Here is a 22,839-nt window from a genome sequence, read left to right on the forward strand (position 1 = left end):
GTAGAATAACATCTCGATGGATGGAGAGTTTTCTTTTCTCCTATCATTTCCTCCAAGCATACCTACCCTTGTTATTCTTTGTTTCTGGTGTCAGTATGAGATGGGCCGGGGGGTTTTATATTATTACCCTTGACATTTTATATACAAAGGGAATAGCAGCTGTACTATATGCATACTGTACATAAAGAAACCTATAGACTGTACCCCTGCATATAGGAGCAGGTGTCCCACAATGCTTTGCTTTATAGGGGCAATAAATCTTTGCCCAGGCAGCCATATCCTATATAAACCTACCTTCATCTTCGGCTGTTATAAGCCTGTCCCTTTAAACTGTTATCCACAAGCCCAGATTCTGGCGGAATAAATAAAACATGTAAATGGCACACAGCAAGGGTACAGCTATCTCCCTTTATGCACAAGACGTATTTGTCATATTTTCCTTTGCCTTTAGCCGGCCGATGTAAGTAAGCGGCCCCTGCAAATCCCGTCCGCAAGAAACCCACCAAGATAAGGCGCTTACACCAGAGCATCTGTATGATTTATTGTATCTGCGATATAGGCTAGGGAATGGCATGAAGGGGCCTAATTGTCATGGTAATGTACAAAAATAGGAATACATTAAGGCATAGGCCATTAATAAATATGAGAAATGTGTTGGGAATAATCCTTGGAAGTAGTGATGTCACTTGTTTCGCGTCTTATGTATATATATATTTTTATTTAATCTTATTTGTAATATAAAAAATATCTATTTCGTATATGAAATGGACATTTGTACAGATATTTTTTATTTTATCAGGTTTTATATTCAGATCAATAGAATGCAATGCATACAAACCCCTTTATAAAGAGAGGAAAAACATAATCCCTGATTGTACAGAACTGTGGAATAACACGGGGAAGGGGGAGCTGCTGTAACAAGATGCCATAGACAGTCACTATTTAATGGGCCTAAGGGGGTGGGGCACATGGCTTCAGGGGCGGGGCAGTGATGCTGGGGGATGGGTATGATGGCAAAAGAGGCAGGCACAGTAATGTTGGGTGGGGTTATGATGACAGGGCAGGGTTATTGCATTACTTAAGGTCCCCATACACAGGCCGATGCGCTCGCTTGGTGATGTCGCCAAGTGAGCGGATCTTCTCCCGATATCCCCACCTACGGGTGGGCGATATCGGGAGAATCAGGGGCGCTTCTGCCATTAGGTGAGTTGAGAAACTCACCTCAGGCGGCAGAAGCGCCCCAGTTACCAGGGGCGGAAAAAAGCTAGGAAAAAACTAGCGATCTCACCGCCCCCGGACCCGCTCCTGCGCTCAGACGGTAAGTGCTGGGGAGCGGGGAGGGGGGCGGCATCCAGGAGCCGCCTCAGGCAGCGATATGTCCAGAATCGCCCCTGGGGAGAATCCAGGCTAATTCAATCGAATTATAACAGCGGGTATAGGCAAAGTCAGTCCGGGGACTGCATCAACAAGCCGATGCGGTCCCCGATCCGACTAGATTTTCTAACCTGCCCGATCGAGATCTGCCCGATTTCAGGCCAGATATCGGTCGGGCAGGCCCGTCGGTAGTGCCCCTACACGGGCCGATTAGCTGCCAAATCTGTCTAAGGGACCAATATCGGCAGCTAGAATTGGCCCGTGTATGTGGACCTTTAGATGCAATTTGCTGGATTTCTGTTCAATTCTTAATATTTTAAAAGAGAACTAAAGCCTAACTAAAAAGGTAGGGCAAAAAATGTTGTACATTAAGTTTTGGGCGTCTGTACCAGCCCAAGGCACCCACAGCCCTTTAGCAGATGCCCCAGTAGCCCCCCATCTTCTTTTCTGCTGATTCCCTGCACATACTCTATGCTGCTGTCACTTACCTGAGCTTAGGGGCCCACTCACTATATACTGTATATATAGAATATAAATGTCACAATAAGGCTGATTAGTAATTAATACAAATAATTACTACATGGCAGCTCAGAAACCAGTAAAATAAGCATCAGAATTTAATAATCAGCCCCATAGCATCAGCTTATATTACTGGCAAACCTTATTTTCTGCCTGATAATTTGTGACGACCCCTAAGCTCAGCTTCTCACCAGCTGCTCAGTTCACTGAGCATGTGTGGTGTCACAGACACTTTCCAAGATGGGGAGCCCCTATGACAAGTTTGAAGTCCTGGATCGTTTTATAATCTTCCCTCTTAAATGAGGGATTCCAGCATATATAGAACATTATGTGTGAGCCCCATTGTAGGGTTGCCACCTCACCTCTTTAATACCGGCCACATATTAAATCCACACCCTGCATGGCTAGTTAGTAATTCATTTATATGCATGCTGCATGGCTGCACATAAATCAGCTCAGTCTGCAGCATGCATATTAAAGAATTGCTAACTAGCCATGCAGGGTGTGGATTTAATATGTGGCTGGTATTAAAGGGGTGAGGTAGCAATCCTACAAACAAGGAGGCCCATTTTTCACCCGCCAGTATTTTCTTACTCAATACACCGGTTTCAGTGTGAATCCAACTTTACAGACTCAGGTGCACATTTATAAACAAATACATTCGAATGTGAAATCTGCCGCCGCCTGAATTGGATTTTCTATCCGCACATCAAACCCATCTGCAAATTTGTAATCACAGAAGACATTCTGAATTTTTTATTTCTTTTTTGGCGCGAGCAAAAACCCAATTATCCCAGCTCCTTGCGTTGTACAGGTGGGTAGCAAAATAACCAATTACGGATTATTTTTAGGCACGGATCGGGCCACGTCACCTGTGATAAATGACCTTCCGTGTTTAAAATCCAAGTGCATTTGCTGACAGAGCAACTGCATGGGAGGGAGGTGGGAATGGGATCAGCTCCAGGGAGCGGCGAGGAGGGGAGAGAGAGTTGCGCTCGGTGGAAGGGGCTGCGGGTAGAAGCTGGGCACGAGCCTGGCACAATAGCAAAAGGCAAACATTGTGCACTTGTAAGTTCTGCTTACGCAAGGAAAGACATTATCCGCATTGTGTTAGAAAAAAACTATATATATATATATGTAAAAAATGCTGATGCACACCAGGAAAATTTCATCAAAAAAGATACTTATTAGACTTATATACCTTAAAGGTCCCGGGTGAGGGCCGAAACGTTGATCTAAATAAAATAAGTACCTTTTTTTGATGAAATTTTCCTGGTGTGCATCAGCATTTTTTACATATATACATTGTTTTTCTGATTTGCACCCAGGTTGTAATACCTATAAGTGTGTGACTCAGCCTTTTTCTATATACAGGTATGGGATCCCTTATCCAGAAACCCGTTATCCAGAAAGCCCGTCTCTCATAGACTCCATTTTAATCAAATAATTCAGAATTTTAAAACTGATTTCCTTTTTCTCTGTAGTACGGTAATAAAACAGTACCTGTACTTGATCCCAACTAAGATATAATTACCCCTTATTGGGGGCAGAACAGCCCTATTGGGTTTATTTCATGGTTAAATGATTCCCTTTTCTCTGTAATAATAAAACAGTACCTGTACTTGATCCCAACTAAGATATAATTACCCCTTATTGGGGGCAGAACAGCCCTATTGGGTTTATTTCATGGTTAAATGATTCCCTTTTCTCTGTAATAATAAAACAGTACCTGTACTTGATCCCAACTAAGATATAATTACCCCTTATTGGGGGCAGAACAGCCCTATTGGGTTTATTTCATGGTTAAATGATTCCCTTTTCTCTGTAATAATAAAACAGTACCTGTACTTGATCCCAACTAAGATATAATTACCCCTTATTGGGGCAGAACAGCCCTATTGGGTTTATTTCATGGTTAAATGATTCCCTTTTCTCTGTAATAATAAAACAGTACCTGTACTTGATCCCAACTAAGATATAATTACCCCTTATTGGGGGCAGAACAGCCCTATTGGGTTTATTTCATGGTTAAATGATTCCCTTTTCTCTGTAATAATAAAACAGTACCTTGTACTTGATCCCAACTAAGATATAAATAATCCTTATTGGATGCAAAACAATCTATCGGGTTTAATTAATGATTTATTGATTTTTTTGTAGACTTAAGGTATGGAGATCCAAATTACAGAAAGACCCCTTATCCGGAATACCCTTGGTCCCGAGCATTCTGGATAATGGGTCCTATACCTGTATATATATATATAATCAAACAAGAATGGGCCGCTTCACACAGGACTTGTGAGAACAATCATGGTTTATTAATCGTATAACAAGACTCACGTTTCGGCCGCACTTGCAGCCTTTCTCAAAGTTACAGGATAGACAGAGAAACAAACTTAAATACAAGGTGTGGCGGGAAAATACAGACAAGTGACGTAAGCATTTGACGTGTATCAAACGTGATCCAACAAAGGGGAAAAAAAAAAGCAACAAACACTATACAAAAAGCAAAATACAAATTATAAGAAGTACAACCCGATATCATCATTATTAGTGACGGGCGAAATGATTCGCCAGGCATGGATTCGCGGCAAATTTCCGCATTTCGCCATTGGCGGATTGTTTCGCGAAACGGATGAAAAAATGAGCTGCAGAATAATTCGCCGCACGTCCAAAAATTGTCGCGCGATGAAATAATAGCCGCGGGCGACAAAAGAATAGCCGTGCGACAAAATAATAGTCAAGGGCGACAAAATAATAGCTGCAGGTGACAAAAGAATAACCGCGGGTGACAAAAGAATAGCCGCCGGTGACAAAAGAATAGCCGTGCGACAAAATAATAGCCGCGGGCAACAAAATAATTGCTGCAGGCGACAAAATAATAGCCGCGGCGACAAAAGAATAGCTGGGCGACAAAAGAATAGCCGCGGGTGACAATTTTTTTTGGCGCACAACATTTTCGCCGTATCGCGGATCTTTTGAAAGATTCGCAAATTTTTTGGCGAAACGGAACAGATTCGCTCATCACTAATCATTATATAACATAGTATGAAACACAAAATGAATGCAGATGTCAACGAAAATTCATACTCATTGTGTTCATTTGTTACCAGGACTACATGCGATAGCAATGATCAGAAACAACCATACACGTCTTCCCAAACCGTGAAGTTGCAAAATAGTTACACAACATTTATTGAATAAATTAAATAAAGGAATATCAAAGGTATATTTACTAATTTCGTTTCACATTTGACCGTCATATCTAAGTTATACACGGGAGTATCTCATCGTGGGTTGTACGGAGCAATGTGTATATATATATATATAATAAGCCCTCTTTGTGGCTGTGTCCAAGCTTCCTGGCATGGAGTGGGTAAAGCAAAGAGAGAATGCTCACCTCAGCACCTGCAAATTAATGCGTCACAGCCATGCAATGCGCTATGTAAGTGTGTCAGGGTAATTACAGGCTGTATGGGCACCAATGGACACATGCTTATTAGCACATACCGTGACATGTAATTAGAAAGCCCACGCTCTGTGTCATACACACAAGCCCCCTTACTCAGCTGGAAGGTAAGGCGGCACGATACAAGGATACAAGGGTGCTGGGCCAGGGGTAGGTATTTGTGCTGGAAGTGGGGGCTGCCTGGGTGAAGTGGGTACAAAGAAGGTTATGCACAAATTCGTGGGCACATTGTGCCCAAACCCCGCAGCCAAGAAGCAATTGGATTGTATCGGTGCAGTGCAGCTATCAACAATGTAAGCAAACATCTAATTGGTTGCTATAGGTTACAGGGCTGCAGAAAGCATTCGCGCAGAACCCCCTGAAATAAAACAGCATTCCCGATCTGTCCCCATCTCTAGTTTACAAAGAACAAATATTTGATCTTCTGATGTTTGCAAAGTTGCAGCTACCGCGATAGCCATCGGGCACGGTGTCCTAGTCCACAGGTATTCAAGGTTTGCATCCCCAGTGTATGTATAGCAAACCATTGGTGTATTGGTTGTACAGTGTTTTTAGAGGGTGTTATAGAATGGCTAATTCTAAGCAACTTTCAATTGGTCTTCATTTTTTTTTTTTTTTAGTTTTTGAATTATTTGCCTTCTTCTTCTGCCTCTTTCCAGTTCTCAAATGGGGGGTCACTTACCCCAAATAAACTATTGCTCTGTAAGGCTACAATTGTATTATTATTGTTACTTTTTACTACTATTTGTGTATTCAGGTTCTCTTTTATTCCTATTCCAGTGTCTCATTAAAACCACTCCCTGGTTGCTAAGGTAATTAGGACCCTAGCAACCAGAGAGCTGCTGAAATTCCAAACTGGAGAGCTGCTGAACAAAAAGTGAAATAATTAAAAAACTACAAATAATAAAAAATAAAGACCAATTGCAAATTGTCTCTAGATGCTAACGGATACTTGCCATACATCCCATTTGCCATATCTTGACTTTTCCTTGCTACTGGGTTACTGTATAGGCTGTTACCGTATGCTGCTGTAACAGAATTCTTGTGTTGGTGGTTTCAGTATACCTGGGTGTTCTTCTACCTGTTACAATTGAATGTTTTCTATATTAGAAAGGAACAAAATGTAAATTATTTGCTTAAAAAAGAGCCTATGGGAGATGGCCTTTCTGTAATTTGGAAGTTTCTGGATAATGGGTTTCTAGATAACGGGTCCTACACCTGAATTATGTAGCAGGGTTAAAATTACAGATGCATCCAGGGCAACAAGTTTGTTCCCTGCAGAGCTTACAATCTAATTGCTCTAAACCCGAGTCACAAGAACAGTACCTATAACCACTTTGATAAGCCTCCCTATTCCCCCTCACGTTCCCCCCCCACCCCCCCGTATTTCTCATGGCCGCATAGTAACGTGACCAGTTCCCATCCCAGCAGATAAATGGCTGCTCAGAGTGAGCTCACACTTGGCATTGTCCCAGTGTCTCCGGGGGAGAGTTTGTTTAAACGCTGACTTCAGTCTATACGTATAATAGGGATGTGGCACATCTCTTACATGTGTGAGGAGATAGAAAGGGTTAAAAAGCAGAAAAAATACATTCACGGAACTTATCCAGAAAAAAATATATGGAAATGGTGGCTGTAACATATGAATGGAAATGCTTTATTTGAGATGCAGACTATAAACGCTCAATGAGACCCCCTTTGGTTCCAGGGTACCTTTATGCTTCCTACTAACACGTCTGCAGACCCAACCTTCCTATAGATCTCAGCGGCACTATACCAAGCGCTGTTAATGGTGATTTAGATCCATATTTGTCTGTGCCCTTATCTTTTTCCTGCACCTTTCCTCTCTTTATGGAACTGACTTGTTTAGTCCCCCACCCACCCCCCCATTCCGTTCTCACCCCATTAATGCTCCCTCCACTCTCCTCATTGTGTCCTTCCAGTTGTGCCTAATTCATTGTGATCCAGCTGTCAGCGGTGTGCCCTGGGCACTGGTCATTCTCCGATGATAGCTGTGACCCTTGTCACCAGTCTGTAGGGCCTGTCACATCTCATCGGCACATTTGGTTGTTCTCGGGGGGCCCTATGACCTCTTGTGAGACAGAGAGCTGCACAGTAGGACCCCAGGGTGGGGTGGAAATAGCCCCAGTACTAGAATTCTCAAAACCTCAGAATCCCCCACTTTCTCCCCTGTTTCATGTTTTTCTATTCTCTTATTTGGTTGTTCTCGGGGGGCCCTATAACCTCTTGTGAGACAGAGAGCTGCACAGTAGGACCCCAGAGTGGGGTGGAAATTGCCCCAGTACTAGAATTCTCAAAACCTCAGAATCCCCCACTTTCCCCCCTGTTTCATGTTTTTCTATTCTCTTCTTTATTATTTCCTCACTCTCTCCTTCCCTGATCTCTTCTCCAGCTTCAGCGTTTTCGCCGTTCTATCTCTCTGAAGACAATCCTACGCAGCAAGAGCGTGGAAAACTTCTTCCAGAGGCCACTCACTGAATCCAAAATACCCTCTGATGTCCTTCTCAGCCCACCTGCCCCTCCGCCTCCCCCCTCTCCACCTCCGGTCCCCAGTGAGGTTCTCCCTCAGACTGAACAGTCCCCCCACCCCTGTCACAAGCCCCTCTCTGTCCTGCAACCTGTCCAAACCCACAGTTTCCATGAACACGTCTTCAAGAAACAGTGCCCCTGCCACTTGTGCCATCAGATAATTGTCGGTAAGTGACTTTGGGGTGGTAAAAGAAAACAATGGCTTCTGCTTTTAGCCCCAACTGCTATACAAAAAAAGCAAAGGGTAATTGGTGCTTCACCTCAGGCCATCAATGGATGTGACATGTGACATTTTTCCATGTGTCTTCCAGGAAACTCCAAGCAAGGCCTGCGCTGTAAGATGTGCAAGATAGGAGTCCATCTGTGGTGCTCGGAGGAAGTATCTCATCAGCAATGTCTGGGGAAGATGGTGAGATAAGTAGAAATGTGTTAATGGTGAATGCGCCCCCCACCCATGTCTTGCCTTCTATTTGCCTCTCTCTCTTCTATAAATGTATCTGCATTTCGTTCCATCTGCTCCCTGTTATCTCCAGCAGCCCTCCTTACATATATTATCCGCTTCCAGTTAAAAGGACAGTAACATCTAGAAATAAAGAGGCTGCTTATGGATTTAAATACCAGAGAAGGGTCGTTTCTAAGAGATGTTTCTGCGGGGGGAAAATCAGTGGAATCTCTTTTTTTTCCTCAGTACTGTACAAAACGTATGGAACAAATAGTAACGTTTATTCAAGTATTGTCAAATTTCACAGATTCCAGCAATACATAAATGACTGCTTTCTAATTGTATAGAAAATGTTCCCGACTTTGATTAATATGCTCCTTTCACTTTCTGTGTTCCACTCTATTCCCCTTCTCTTAAGACTCAAACAACTCCCTTCTTCTACTGTATATCCGTGATATGTACCCACTCCCTTCTTCTACTGTATATCCATGATATGTGCCCACTCCCTTCTTCTACTGTATATCCATGATATGTGCCCACTCCCTTCTTCTACTGTATATCCATGATATGTGCCCACTCCCTTCTTCTACTGTATATCCATGATATGTACCCACTCCCTTCTTCTACTGTATATCCGTGATACGTACCCACTCCCTTCTTCTACTGTATATCCATGATATGTACCCACTCCCTTCTTCTACTGTATATCCGTGATACGTACCCACTCCCTTCTTCTACTGTATATCCGTGATACGTGCCCACTCCCTTCTTCTACTGTATATCCGTGATACGTGCCCACTCCCTTCTTCTACTGTATATCCATGATACGTGCCCACTCCCTTCTTCTACTGTATATCCATGATACGTGCCCACTCCCTTCTTCTACTGTATATCCATGATACGTGCCCACTCCCTTCTTCTACTGTATATCCATGATACGTGCCCACTCCCTTCTTCTACTGTATATCCATGATATGTGCCCACTCCCTTCTTCTACTGTATATCCATGATATGTGCCCACTCCCTTCTTCTACTGTATATCCATGATATGTGCCCACTCCCTTCTTCTACTGTATATCCATGATATGTGCCCACTCCCTTCTTCTACTGTATATCCATGATACGTGCCCACTCCCTTCTTCTACTGTATATCCATGATAGGTGCCCACTCCCTTCTTCTACTGTATATCCATGATAGGTACCCACTCCCTTCTTCTACTGTATATCCATGATACGTACCCACTCCCTTCTTCTACTGTATATCCATGATACGTACCCACTCCCTTCTTCTACTGTATATCCATGATACGTACCCACTCCCTTCTTCTACTGTATATCCATGATACGTACCCACTCCCTTCTTCTACTGTATATCCATGATATGTACCCACTCCCTTCTTCTACTGTATATCCGTGATATGTTCCCACTCCCTCTATATCTGTGATATATGATATGTGCCCACATCTCCATTTCCCTCCTGGCCTTTATATTCATTCCCTCTCTCTTCTGTATCTCCAGTCACTTTTCTACTCCAGAATAATATCTTGGCTTTTGCTGTCTTCTTTCTCCTGTATCTAATATCCTCAGCAACTTTGTTAGAACTTGGCTTCTCTGCTTTTTATGCCCCCTCTCTAAACCTCCTCTCTGCCATTTCCTATCTTCTATCTATCTATCTATCTATCTATCTATCTATCTATCTATCTACCTATCTACCTATCTATCTATCTATCTATCTATCTATCATCTATCTATCTATCTATCTATCATCTATCTATCTATCTATCTATCTATCTATCTATCTATCTATCTATCTATCTATCATCTATCTATCTATCTATCTATCATCTATCTATCTATCTATGATGCCCTCATCAACACTATTCCTCTGCTTTTATGCCCTCTCTTCAATGTCCTCTTTTTATGCCCTCTCTCTAAACTTCCACTTTTATGTTCTTGTCACTTTTCTACTCCAGAATGACCCCTCTGCCATTTCCTATCTTCTATCTATCGCTTATATCTGATGCCCACACTATATTTCTCTTTTATATGCTCACTCTTATGTTCTCTTCACTTTTCTACTCCAGAATGACCGCTCTGTTTTCCTATATTCTATCTATTTCATATATCTAATGCCCATAGAAACTCCGTTATTACTTAGTTTTTCTGCTTTTTATGTTCTCTCGCTCTATATTTCCACTCTTATGTTCTCTTCACTTTTCTACACCAGAATGACCTCTCTGCCTTTCCTTCTGTCTCTTGTAGCTGATGTCCTCAGCAACTTTATTTGAGCTTGGCTTCTCTGTTATTTATGCCCTCTCTTCTATATTTCATCTCTTATGTTCTTTTCACTTTTCTACTCCAAAATGGCCTCTCTGCCTTTCCCTATCTCTTATATCTGATGCCCTCACCAGCCATCTCATCTATATCTCTACTCTTCATTTTCCACTCCTGAATGATCTCTTTGCCTTTTCCTATCTTCTATCTATCTCTTATATCTGATGATGCCCTCATCCATTTTGTTAGAACTTGGTTTTTCTTTTTTTTAAGCCCTCTCTCTATATATCATCTCATGTGTTTTCCCTACATTTTACTTGCACACTTCACATTTTATTTGAACTGACGTATCCATTATGACCAATGTCACTTTTGGGACTTGATTACAAATCTTCTTATAATCATCTCTACCAAGGGCTGCGATGCCCCTTTCCCATCCTATTTAACATTTCAGCTTTGAATATTGTAGCTTGAGAAATTTGAAACCATCCTCAGGGATCTAGAGTAAATGATTGTATCTATGTAGAGCACTGTTGGAACATTTCATGGAGAGGAACTGGGCCAGAAATGCATATTTTCAATTCTGGAATTGCACTTGGTTCTGTTGAACATTTTAACATATCGGCTCTCCATTTGAATGTCATTAGCGATTCCTCTGTTTGCCCAACAAACAGCAGAATAGAAAAATGTTAGAGACCTTTATCTGGGGTGAAATAAGTATCTAGGGACTGAGATTACAGGTATTGGACCCCTTATCCGGAAACCCATTATCCAGAAACAAAAAGTTCAGAATTACTGAAAGGCCATCTCCCATAGACTCCATTGTAAACAAATAATTCACATTTTTAAAAATGATTTAATTTTTCTCTCTAATAATAAAACAGTACCTGTACTTGATCCCAACTAAGATATAATTACCCCTTATTGGGGCAGAACAGCCCTATTGGGTTTATTTCATGGTTAAATGATTCCCTTTTCTCTGTAATAATAAAACAGTACCTGTACTTGATCCCAACTAAGATATAACTAATCCTTATTGGAGCCAAAACAGTCCTGTTGGGTTTAATTACTGTTTAAATAATTTTATTAGCAGACTTAAGGTAGGTGATCCGAATTACGGAAAGAGCCCTTATCCGGAAAACCCCAGGTCCCGAACATTCTGAATAACAGGTCCCATACCTGTACTCACTAAAAAAGGCTTATCCCCTACACCCCAAATTCAGCTCTTGACAGCATTTACTAGTTCCCTCTGTGAGTCCACTCTTCATCCACCATTACTTACATCCTACAAACCCTTTCACCATGTATAATCCCTTTCCCTGTGACTCCAGAGCTGACTGTCGTCTGTATTCTGCTGCCGCCCCTCTGCAGGTTTTTCTTTTTCCAGCTCAGCTCAGTGTAAATGCTCTTCTCCCCTGCTGCCTCCAACTAATAGGTTTTTGAGATTTTAATCTCCATCTCCTTTACAAATTCCTCCTACCAACATATCTTCTGGTTTTTTTTTAGTCTTCATCATTCAGACGAAACTTCAGCTCTCCTCTCCTGATACATGAAACTCAGTCCAGCCCAAAGGAAATCCCTCCGCCTGGTAAGAGACAATACTATATGCATTGGCCTACTAGAAGGAAAAGGCCCGGGATAGAATAAGAAGCAAGAAAATAATAATAAAAATCTAGTTTCACAGCTATCTGTATTGCAGTTGCCAGAGTGAAGGGTCTGTTTGAAGTTCACCCACTCCCCCAAGGCTATTCTTTCTGTATCATTAGATATCAGTATAGTGTAACTATGGAATCTGTGTGTGGGTTTCACTCTACAAAAAAGTAGTACCATGCGTCAGCAGGAAAATAAGATCCTATTTATAAACATACCTGGGAACTTCCACACTGAGCTGACCTGGGGATAATTAGTCTTAACATTAACAGCGTCAACTCTTGACAGCACTGTGTTGTCGTACAAATAAATCAATGTCACATAAAAAAATACAGATACGAATGGTAGAGAAGGGCCTGATCATTGGAGACTGAACAATATGGAGGGCTGCGTTTTGTTTGAACCCACTGTTGCTTATTTATAAGTAAATGCATTAGTAAAAATACCTTGTTTGACCACCAGTGAGCCAATAATGTGCTGGCCCCGAGACAGTCCATTTAAAAAGCTCTACCGTCTGTTGATGAGTGGGGGATAACTCTGGGCAAGAGACTGGCCTGCCTAACTGGGGCTCAAAGTAATACATTGAGGTCATAGAATAAAAAGTTAGGTTGAGATATAAAGGGGTTATGTAATAAAAGGCACTAAGTTTACCCATTAGCTGTAACTCATAGCAACCAATCAGCAAGTAGCATTTACTGGTCACCTGTTTAAAGGCATACATCTTATTGGTTGCATTCCTGGGCAAACTTAGTGCCTTTTATTACATATGGGGATTAGGGTGAATGTTTGTTTGCTTTCCTAGATATTTCTTAAAGGCAAGCCTAAAGGTGCCCATACACTATAAGATCCGCTCGCTTGGCGATGTCGCCAAGCGAGCGGATCTTCACCCGATATCCCCACCTACGGGTGGGCGATATCGGGTAGCAACTAGCTTAAAAAAAAAATAATTCAATCGTTTGGCCCTGGGGCCAAATGATCGGATTACATTTGTGGTTATGGGGCAGTTGGTTTGGGGACCGCATCAACGAGCCGATGCGGTCCCCAATCCAACTGGATTTTCTAACCTGGCCGATCGAGATCTGGCCAATTTCAGGCCAGATATTGGTCGGCCAGGCCGCTCTGTTCTGCCCATACACGGGCCGATTAGCTGCCGAATCTGTCCAAGGGACCGATATCGGCAGCTATAGTCGGCCCGTGTATGGGGACCTTAAGGGCTGTGACAGACGGGGAGATTAGTCGCCCATGACAAATTTCCCTTGTTGCGGGCGATTAATCTCCCCGAAATTCCATCCCACCTGCTAGAATGTAAATCGCCGGTGGGATGGCATACACAGCGCGGCGATTTGCCGAAGTCGCAGAACTTGCCATTTTGGGGAGATTAGTCACCCGCGACAAGGGAGATTTGTCGCGACTGACTAATCTTCTCGTCTGTCAGCCCTATAAAAGCCAGTTTGGGTCAGATTTGTTCTTGATATGAGGCATTGGTGCCTTTTCGCAGTGACTTCTACTAACCGTATAATACACATGAGCTACGAACATACATATATGAAAATATATCCTTATAAACAGTGCTAGGTGATCAGTTACAATTGGTATTCTGTGATGTCATTTATTATATCACTCTTTACAAGTTGTGTATTATAAAAGAATAAAGTATCCCCTGTTGTAAAATATAAGAATAGTAGAAGTCAACTTCCTGTATTAAACCACTTGGCCTTCAGCCTTGTTGGGTTATGTCGTCATGGAACTCCTTGGTGACTCTAATATCCTTATATTTTACAACAGGGGGTACACCATTCCATCTATCTCATTACTGGGTGCTTTCTGTTTTTTTAGCCACTGGTCCAAAAGGCAAAGTGGACCCTGTGTATGAGACACTGCGCTATGGAACCTCCCTCGCTCATTTGAACCGCTCCAGTTGTAGCAGCGTGTCAGAGTCGCCCACCCGCAGTCTGGTGAGTGGGGAAACACATACTATAAAGCAGGGGTCCTCAAACTTCTGAACCAAGGGGCCGTATCAAGGGCCCCTCAGACTGTTGGGGGGCCGGACCGCAACATCCCCCTCATAGCAAACTGTGGCCCAAACTGGTTGCATTCCCCCCCCAAACCCCCCCATCGTCCCAGGCAAACTGTGGCCCAAACTGGTCACATTCCCCCCCCAAACCCCCCTCCGTCATCGTGAAACTGAGGCCCAAAGTGGTCGCATTCCCCCCCCCCCACGCTCCGTTCGACCATCCAGTCCACCCTCCCATCTCCAGCCCTCCAATTTTCTGTCCGTCCACCGCTCCCTGCTGAGTCCTATCTCTCCCCTACCAGGGGTGAGGACGCAGCAGGGGGCTGGGTAAATTCCCCTGGGGGGCAGGATCCAGCCCGCAGGCCATAGTTTGAGGACCGCTGCTATAAAGACTTTGCCATGATGCAAAATTAGAATGCCATTAGCCATCTGCTGGAAAGTGGTCAAGTCCCATTTGGCATTCTTTGGTGGCTTTGCTACAGGTATTCTTCACTATCATAATAAAATAGCTTATGCCATTGCTCAGTATTAGGGTTACCCCATGCAGTGCTATAGAGAATTCCCCTAAAGCAGCCTTGCAATTGGCATATTGTTTTTTGCCCTGCAGAGTGAGCGGGAGGAGCGGCTAGAGGATCCAGAGGGCAGCATTCGAAGTAGCGAAGAAAGTCCCAGTCACCCAGGTGAGAAGGGCAGAGAGTGTTTTGTTACTATATATAATATATATTACTGTGTGCGGAATATGTTGGCGCTTTATAAATAAATGTTAATGTAATGTAGACTCAGCGGTTCTCAACCTGTGGGTCGGGACCCCTTTGGGGGTCGAACGACCCTTTCACGGGGGTCACTGAAGACCATCGGAAAACACATATTGTATTTCCGATGGTCTTAGGAATAATTTTATGGTTGGGGGTCACCACAACATGAGGATCTGTATTAAAGGGTCGCGGCATTAGGAAGGTTGGGACTACTGCTCTAACTGGTTTATTTTCATACTGTAGCACACCATTTTGCCCTTTAGGACCAATTTATGTGCTTTAACACTTTGTTCATGCCAACCCCACCTCAAACCATGCTGCTCTGTCCCTTGCAGTGTTTCCAGCAGAGACCGAGGCTGCAGTAAGTGAAGATGCCCGCAGCGTGTCTGTAAGTCATCATCTGTTTGTGTATATGCAGTAGGGGGTAGGCACATCAACAGTAATGAACTGGGAGGTGGGCGTTACGGATATGCTTCCTTGCACTTTTCTGCTTTCATCCCTTGCCCTTTATACCCACAGAGCTTAGCGGCTGCAGGCCGTGCCCGAAAGGAGATCTCCCCCATGTACTGCTACGTGGCACTCTACAAGTTCCTTCCTCAAGAAATCAATGACCTCCCACTGCAGTGAGTATGCCCCACTGTGCCACCTACCCTGCTCAGCTGTGGGACCCTGTGTGACCAGCCTGGCCCAGACCTGTGCTTTTTGCAATCAGGGAAATAAAGAGAATAACCTTTGGGGTTATGTAATAAGTTTGCCCACGTACAGTGACCCATAAGAACCAGTCAGCAGCTAACAGAGATGCCAACCAGGATCCCATCAAATGCTGCTGTGCCACACTCACACTCCAACCCATCACACCCTATTCCACAGAGGCCCTGCACCCCCCCAAACAGTGTTGTGTACTGGATTTAGGTAAGGTTAACATCCAGCTGGTATTTTACTAATCCAGCTGGTAAATCACCATCTAGGGCAGGGATCCCCAAACTTTCTTATTCGTCAGCCACAGTCAAATGTAAAAAGACTTGGAGAGAAACACAAGCACCATAAAAGTTCATGGAGGAGCCAAATAAGGGCTGTGATTGGCTATTAGGGGCCTCTATACACCCTATCAGCTTACAGGGGGCTTTATTTGGTAGGAAATCTTGTTTTTATTCAACCAAAACTTGCCCCCAAGTCAGGAATTCAAATATAACTCCCTGGTTTGGGGGCACTGAGAGCAACATCCAAGGGGTTGGTGAGTAACATGTTGCCCCCGAACCACTGGTTGGGGATCACTGCCCTAGGGCCAGGGCCAGAATTACAAATTTACTGGCAACATAATACCTTACAAATCCCTCCCTTTCCTGACCCTCCCACTAAAGCAGTGTTCCAACATGTTGCTCCCCAACCCCTTGGGTGTTGCTCCCAGTGGCCTCAAAGCAGGTTCTAATTTTTGAAATCCTGGCTTGGAGGCAAGTTTTGGTTTCATAAAAACCAAGCAGAGCCTTCTGTAGGCTGGGGTTAAGTAGTTCCTGCATGGTGTCTGTAAGCTGTGGAGAAGTTGTTACAATTTGTAACATCAGTGTTTTAGTCCCTCCTCCCCTGCCAGGATTACAAATGATGCAGAAAGAGAAGAACTGTATTGCAGCTGGATTTCAGCATATAATCAATTATTCATACTGTTTGAAGAAACAGATTACAGGGATATGTATATTAGGGGTTTGTGTGTTGTGTGGAGCTCATTAACAAATTGTGATTCCAAAGCTGGAGTTCCTCTTTAACCATGAACAAAATTCCCTTATTATGTCCATTTCCTCTCCTGTCTCTTCTCCTCTCCCCCCACCCTTATTTTATTCCTTATCCCCTCTCTTTCTTTTACTCTGCTTGTACTCCTCTCATCTCATCATCCCTCTAGGCCCGGGGACAGAGTAATGGTGCTGGATGACTCCAATGAGGATTGGTGGAAGGTAAGAAAACAGACTTGATGGCCATGACAAGCAGGGTCAGACTGGTCAGACTGGCCTGACAGAGTAGTAGAGAATCCCCCATCGTCCCATTCTTCCCACCATAAATCAATATGGCCTATTGCATTTAGCTCTAATTATTGTCAGTGCGGGCCCTTGATGTCAGTCAGTGTTGGGCCCTAGATCTGACAGTGATGTCGAGTGAAGGAAACAGAACCAGTGAGAGAGGGAGAAAGCAGAGAGCCAGGGAGTCAGCAGTTTAAAAGGAAGAAGAGGAGGAGGGGTAGGAGTTTCATAAGCTGTCACTGAAAATAGGTTATTTATACTTAATATCTGAGCGCCTGCTGTGGGATATGATTATAACTTGTTTTGGGTCTCCTAAGGACCCGTCTCGGCTTCCATTCTCCTTCTGACAGGCCAGCTGCATGCAGATCATTGTCCCTGTGTTAATAATCATAGTGCGGCCATGCAGATCTGCCCACACACACAGAACGGGGCCCGCAGAAGCACAGAGGGAGGTCAGCGCCGTAGGGATGGGCTGCAGGCAGGAGAAAAACATACAGAAATGGGGAGAGTGACAGCGGATGGAGGGGCAGGGTTGCTGGGTAAATCAAGAGGGAGAGAAATTAAATGGTGGAATTAAAAATAAATAAATAAAATAAACATTCAGCAAAATCTGGTCATGTGACGCTGCCAGCACAATGAACTGTGGGAAAGGATTTTGACTGTATAGCCTCCCTGCTTGTATCAATGCAACTTACAATCTCTTAGTAACAGAGTGTTTTATATATATATATATCAGAGCCGCCATTTTGTGCTGGGCTGTGTTCTCCCTCAGAGATCACCTGACAGGAAATAATGCAGTTCTAACTGTAACAGGAAGTAGGGTAGGACTGGGGGGTGCAGGGTGATGCGTTAAACTTACGCACGCTCAGGGGAGGATGTCGGGTGGGGGGCCCTTCGAGGGGGCCCAAAACCCCACCTTGCAGGGGCCCCCCTAACCCCCTTCGCAGGGCCCCCAACCCAATGTCCCCCCCTGAGTGTGCGTAAGTTTAACGTGTCAGGGGAGGAACTGTTGGGCATGGGTCGGGTCTGGGCTGCCGGGGCCCACTGGGATTTTTCCCGGTATCCCGACCCTGACAGGAAGTAGTGTGGGTGCAAAAGACAGAACTTTGTCCATTCATTGGCTGATGTGACCTAACATGTATGTGTGCCCTTAATTTGTTTGTGAATCTTTTGATCCCAGCGGGCGGCCCTTAAAGGAGAAGGAAAGGCATTTTGGCATTTTACTGCCAATAGATTCGCCACATTAGTGCCACCTAGAACAATATATTTATTCTGCACAAACCATTACCATACCCGAGTAAACAGCTTTAGAAGCTTTCTCAGTTTGCTTAAGATAGTAGCTGCCATTTTAAGTAGCTTCCTGTTTGCAGTCTAGCTATTATAGCTGAGATCACACATTCCTGGGGGAGGGAGTTCTTAGAATTCTAGCTGGAGGGGGAGCAGGAGAGAGGAGAGAACTGCGCAGACTCAGGAATTAAGGATGTTTCTGAGAGAGGAAGTCAGACACTGGAACATCATGTTTACAAAAAAAGAGACAAGAAATCCTGTGTTTCTTTTGATAGAGGAGTCAGTGCAGCATTACTGTAAGTGCTTATGGCTGTATTTACATAGACCTTTCTGATAAAGCCTGGGAGAAGCTGCAGCCTTCATTACCCATGCCTGCGCTATTGCTCTGACTGACTCCTGGCACACGTAGTTATGCTTTTTACTGTCTTGGCAATTAATTGTCACATGTCATTTGCTCTTTTAACTGACTTATCCCCCTTATCTCTACTGACAGGAGTTATTTCCCTGTCGCTGTCACTGACAACTGTTGCTATGCAGTATATATTCTATATGTAAGTTCTCTCCGGAAGCGAAAGAAGTATCTCAATCCTGACTAGAGAAAGGGGTTAATTAGTGAGGCAGTGTGACACTTTACATTCAACAAGGGATCCTCTGGGTGCCATAAATTGGTCCAAAAATATCATTTTGCTTTCTCCCAGGGGAAATGTGGGGACCGGACTGGATTCTTTCCTGCAAACTTTGTGCAGAGAGTGCGTTTGGGGGAGACGGTGTGGAAGAGCACAAAAGCGTTCCAGGGCATCAAGGAACAAGGCCAGCTCTGTCTGAAAGAAGGGCAGGTAATTACGTGGCATTTGTAAATGGGTAAATGGGCATCAGCCCACAACAGCTTCTGTGGCTATTTGACCAATCTAGTAGGCAATTTGCCAGCTAGGGCCAGTGCCGGTATTACAACCCTACCTATAATCCCTCCCATCCTTGACTCTCTTCACTGCAGATCACCCCCTTTTGGCCAGCCTCTGCCCCACCCATTACCCACACTCACCCCCCAATTTTCCCACCCAATCCACTGCCTAACCCACCTAATTTCCTGCCCCCAAACTAAAGGCCAGTATTAATACCAAAAAAAAAGGTAGCAACCGTAGCTATGGCTATTTTTCTGCCAATCTTCCCTTTCAGGAGAGGATGGCTAAATGTTTGTTGGGGGGAGGTACCTTTAAATGCCCTTCATCAGGAGAGCTTATATCTATATACTTATACAGGTATGGGGCCTGTTATCCAGAATGCTCGGGACTTGGCGTTTTCCAGATAAGGGATCTTTCCGTAATTTGGATCTCCATAAATTAAGTCTGCTAAAAATCATTTAAATGTTGAATAAGTCCAATAGGCTTGTATTGCCTCCAATGAGGATTAATTATATCTTAGTTGGGATCAAGTACAAAGTAGTGTTTTATTATTACAGAGAAAAGGGAATCATTTAACCATTAAATAAACCCAATAGGGCTGTTCTGCCCCCAATAAGGGGTAATTATATCTTAGTTGGGATCAAGTACAGGTACTGTTTTATTATTACAGAGAAAAGGGAATCATTTAACCATGAAATAAACCCAATAGGGCTGTTCTGCCCCCAATAAGGGGTAATTATATCTTAGTTGGGATCAAGTACAGGTACTGTTTTATTATTACAGAGAAAAGGGAATCATTTAACCATTAAATAAACCCAATAGGGCTGTTCTGCCCCAATAAGGGGTAATTATATCTTAGTTGGGATCAAGTACAGGTACTGTTTTATTATTACAGAGAAAAGGGAATCATTTAACCATGAAATAAACCCAATAGGGCTGTTCTGCCCCAATAAGGGGTAATTATATCTTAGTTGGGATCAAGTACAAAGTACAGGTATGGGATCCCTTATCTAGAAAACCCGTTATCCAGAAAGCTCTGAATTACAGAAAGCCCGTCTCCCATAGACTCCATTTTAATCAAATAATTCAGAATTTTAAAACTTCCTTTTTCTCTGTAATAATAAAACAGTACCTGTACTTGATCCCAACTAAGATATAATTACCCCTTATTGGGGCAGAACAGCCCTATTGGGTTTATTTAATGGTTAAATGATTCCCTTTTCTCTGTAATAATAAAACAGTACCTGTACTTGATCCCAACTAAGATATAATTACCCCTTATTGGGGGCAGAACAGCCCTATTGGGTTTATTTCCTGGTTAAATGATTCCCTTTTCTCTGTAATAATAAAACAGTACCTGTACTTGATCCCAACTAAGATATAATTACCCCTTATTGGGGGCAGAACAGCCCTATTGGGTTTATTTAATGGTTAAATGATTTCCCTTTTCTCTGTAATAATAAAACAGTACCTGTACTTGATCCCAACTAAGATATAATTACCCCTTATTGGGGCAGAACAGCCCTATTGGGTTTATTTAATGGTTAAATGATTCCCTTTTCTCTGTAATAATAAAACAGTACCTGTACTTGATCCCAACTAAGATATAAATCATCCTTATTGGATGCAAAACAATCCTATTGGGTTTAATTCATGTTTTATTGATTTTTTAGTAGACTTAGGGTATGGAGATCCAAATTATGGAAAGACCCCTTATCCGGGATACCCTTGGTCCCAAGCATCAGGATAAGGGGACCTATACCTGTTCTATTTTATTATCACAGAGAAAAAGGAAATCATTTTAAAAAATTAGAATTATTTGCTTATAATGGAGTCTATGGTAGATGGCCTTTCCATAATTAAGAGCTTTCTGGATAACGGGTTTCCGGGTAGGGGATCCCATACCTCTACATAGAAGTTGTTTTTTAGGGATGCCGCCAAGCCTCCCTAAACCATTATTATTGCCCACCTAAGCTCACTTTCTCCCCCAGCCTCCTGTCATGTAATATATTCCATTTCACTCATTCTACTCATTTCACTTCCCATTGCCCCCCGAAGGCTTTATTGATCTCACCCCTCCCACCCCCTGCAGAATTGCTAATTGCCTATTAGAGCTTTCCTCTATCCAATCATTACACAACCCTGTCTTTCTCCTCAGGTCTGTGTTGGCGTTGCGAAGCCAGAGACAGAAAGTTTCATTAAAGTATCGAGTGGGAAGAAGAAGGGCTTGGTGCCGCAGGAATGCTTGATGGAGATCTGAACGGTCGCTGCTTTATTATTTTGGGTTTTTTTTTTATAATTGGCAATAAGAACACTGGAGAATCAAGGATCCCAACATCAAAATAATAAGGCACGGAATTTGCTGCTATACCACCACTTCTAATTGTAAAAAAGGATAACCCAACTCCTGGGTGCCTTATTACCCTGGCACTGATACTATGACAAAACCTTGAATGCTGCATAGAGTCTTCCCTTCCCTGTACATATGCAAAGAATATATCTATATCCGTGCATTGTGCACAATTCCACCAGGTGTCTGGGACATCATCACTCAGGGCCAACGCTTCAGGGAAAGCCACTTAGAGACCTCATGCCACCAAATGTGACATTAACAGCACTATCCCCAATTCAAACCAGCCCTGCAAATCCATTGCCTGTGCTCTTCCAGTCAAACAGCACCTCAGGAGTTGGGTTATCTTCTCCAGCGCCGCCATTTACATTACATCCATGAAGATGGACTTTCATTGAAGATGAAAATGAAGACAAGGACTTGTTACATATTTCTAGGGGAAAGGGGTTACGGGCACACCATTAGTTTGGGGAAGGGATGTGAAGTGGAGGGTGGGATATGGTTAATGGGGACTAGTAGGGTAGGTTTGACATTTAGGGTTGCCATGTGGCTGGTAAAGATGAGGCTTGATGCCAGTGTTATTAATAGGGAAAAATGATAAAAATATAGGAAGTAGAGATGCACTAAATCCGGGATTCGGTTTGGGATTCAGCCAAGATTCTGCCTCTTTCAGCAGGATTTGGCTGAACCACAGTTCTTTTTGCCCCTTCGGTAGCTTAATTTGCAGATTTGCAAATTATGATCTAGACTTGGTTTGGTATTCAGCTGAACAGTGTCGGACTGGGACCCCAGGGACCCACCAGAAAACCTTATACCATAGGCCCACTCTCCAAACTATTTTTCCTCCTTTCCCCACCAACCTCTTTATTCTCCCAGTCCCTTTTATTTACATGCTAGCATCTATTCTTCCATTTATTTCCCATTTAGAAATAGGGAATAACCATGAAGCAGGCCATCTGGTAAAGAGCAGGAGGGCCCACTGACACCTGGGCCCCCGGGAGATTTCCTGGTATCTTGCTGGGCCAGTCCCACACTGCGGCTGAATCTTTCATGAAGGATTTGGGGTTCGGCCAAATCCCAAAATAGTGGATTCGGCACATCCCGAATAGGAAGGTCTGTGTTTTTTTTTCTAGAAAAGGTGGGAACCCTAGGGGCATTATTGGAAACACATGCAAGCATTGGGGGACAGAGGCAAGAGAAAAAAAGGGGGTGCAGAATGAGAAAGTTCAGTATATAAGATGCA

At 43.4% G+C, this 22,839-nt stretch overlaps 1 protein-coding gene across 2 annotated transcripts in view; it reads left to right on the forward strand.

Moving 5' to 3' along the window:
- Window positions 1-22,422, forward strand: part of stac2 (SH3 and cysteine rich domain 2) — a 40,001-nt gene extending 17,579 nt beyond the window's left edge. Inside the window, exons 2-11 of one of the 2 annotated variants that reach the window (XM_002940940.5) lie at window positions 7,776-8,079; window positions 8,224-8,321; window positions 12,136-12,217; window positions 14,116-14,234; window positions 14,901-14,973; window positions 15,384-15,436; window positions 15,568-15,671; window positions 16,943-16,994; window positions 19,043-19,180; window positions 21,405-22,422. In XM_002940940.5, the coding sequence (XP_002940986.1) occupies window positions 7,776-8,079; window positions 8,224-8,321; window positions 12,136-12,217; window positions 14,116-14,234; window positions 14,901-14,973; window positions 15,384-15,436; window positions 15,568-15,671; window positions 16,943-16,994; window positions 19,043-19,180; window positions 21,405-21,506 (1,125 nt within the window). In that variant the 3' untranslated portion in view covers window positions 21,507-22,422. The remainder of the gene's footprint in view (window positions 1-7,775; window positions 8,080-8,223; window positions 8,322-12,135; window positions 12,218-14,115; window positions 14,235-14,900; window positions 14,974-15,383; window positions 15,437-15,567; window positions 15,672-16,942; window positions 16,995-19,042; window positions 19,181-21,404) is intronic. The other variant, XM_031894716.1, reaches the window with a different exon arrangement.
- Window positions 22,423-22,839: the final 417 nt, after the last annotated feature.

Source organism: Xenopus tropicalis, chromosome 10 (assembly GCF_000004195.4).
Source record: "Xenopus tropicalis strain Nigerian chromosome 10, UCB_Xtro_10.0, whole genome shotgun sequence".
NCBI lineage: Eukaryota > Metazoa > Chordata > Amphibia > Anura > Pipidae > Xenopus > Xenopus tropicalis.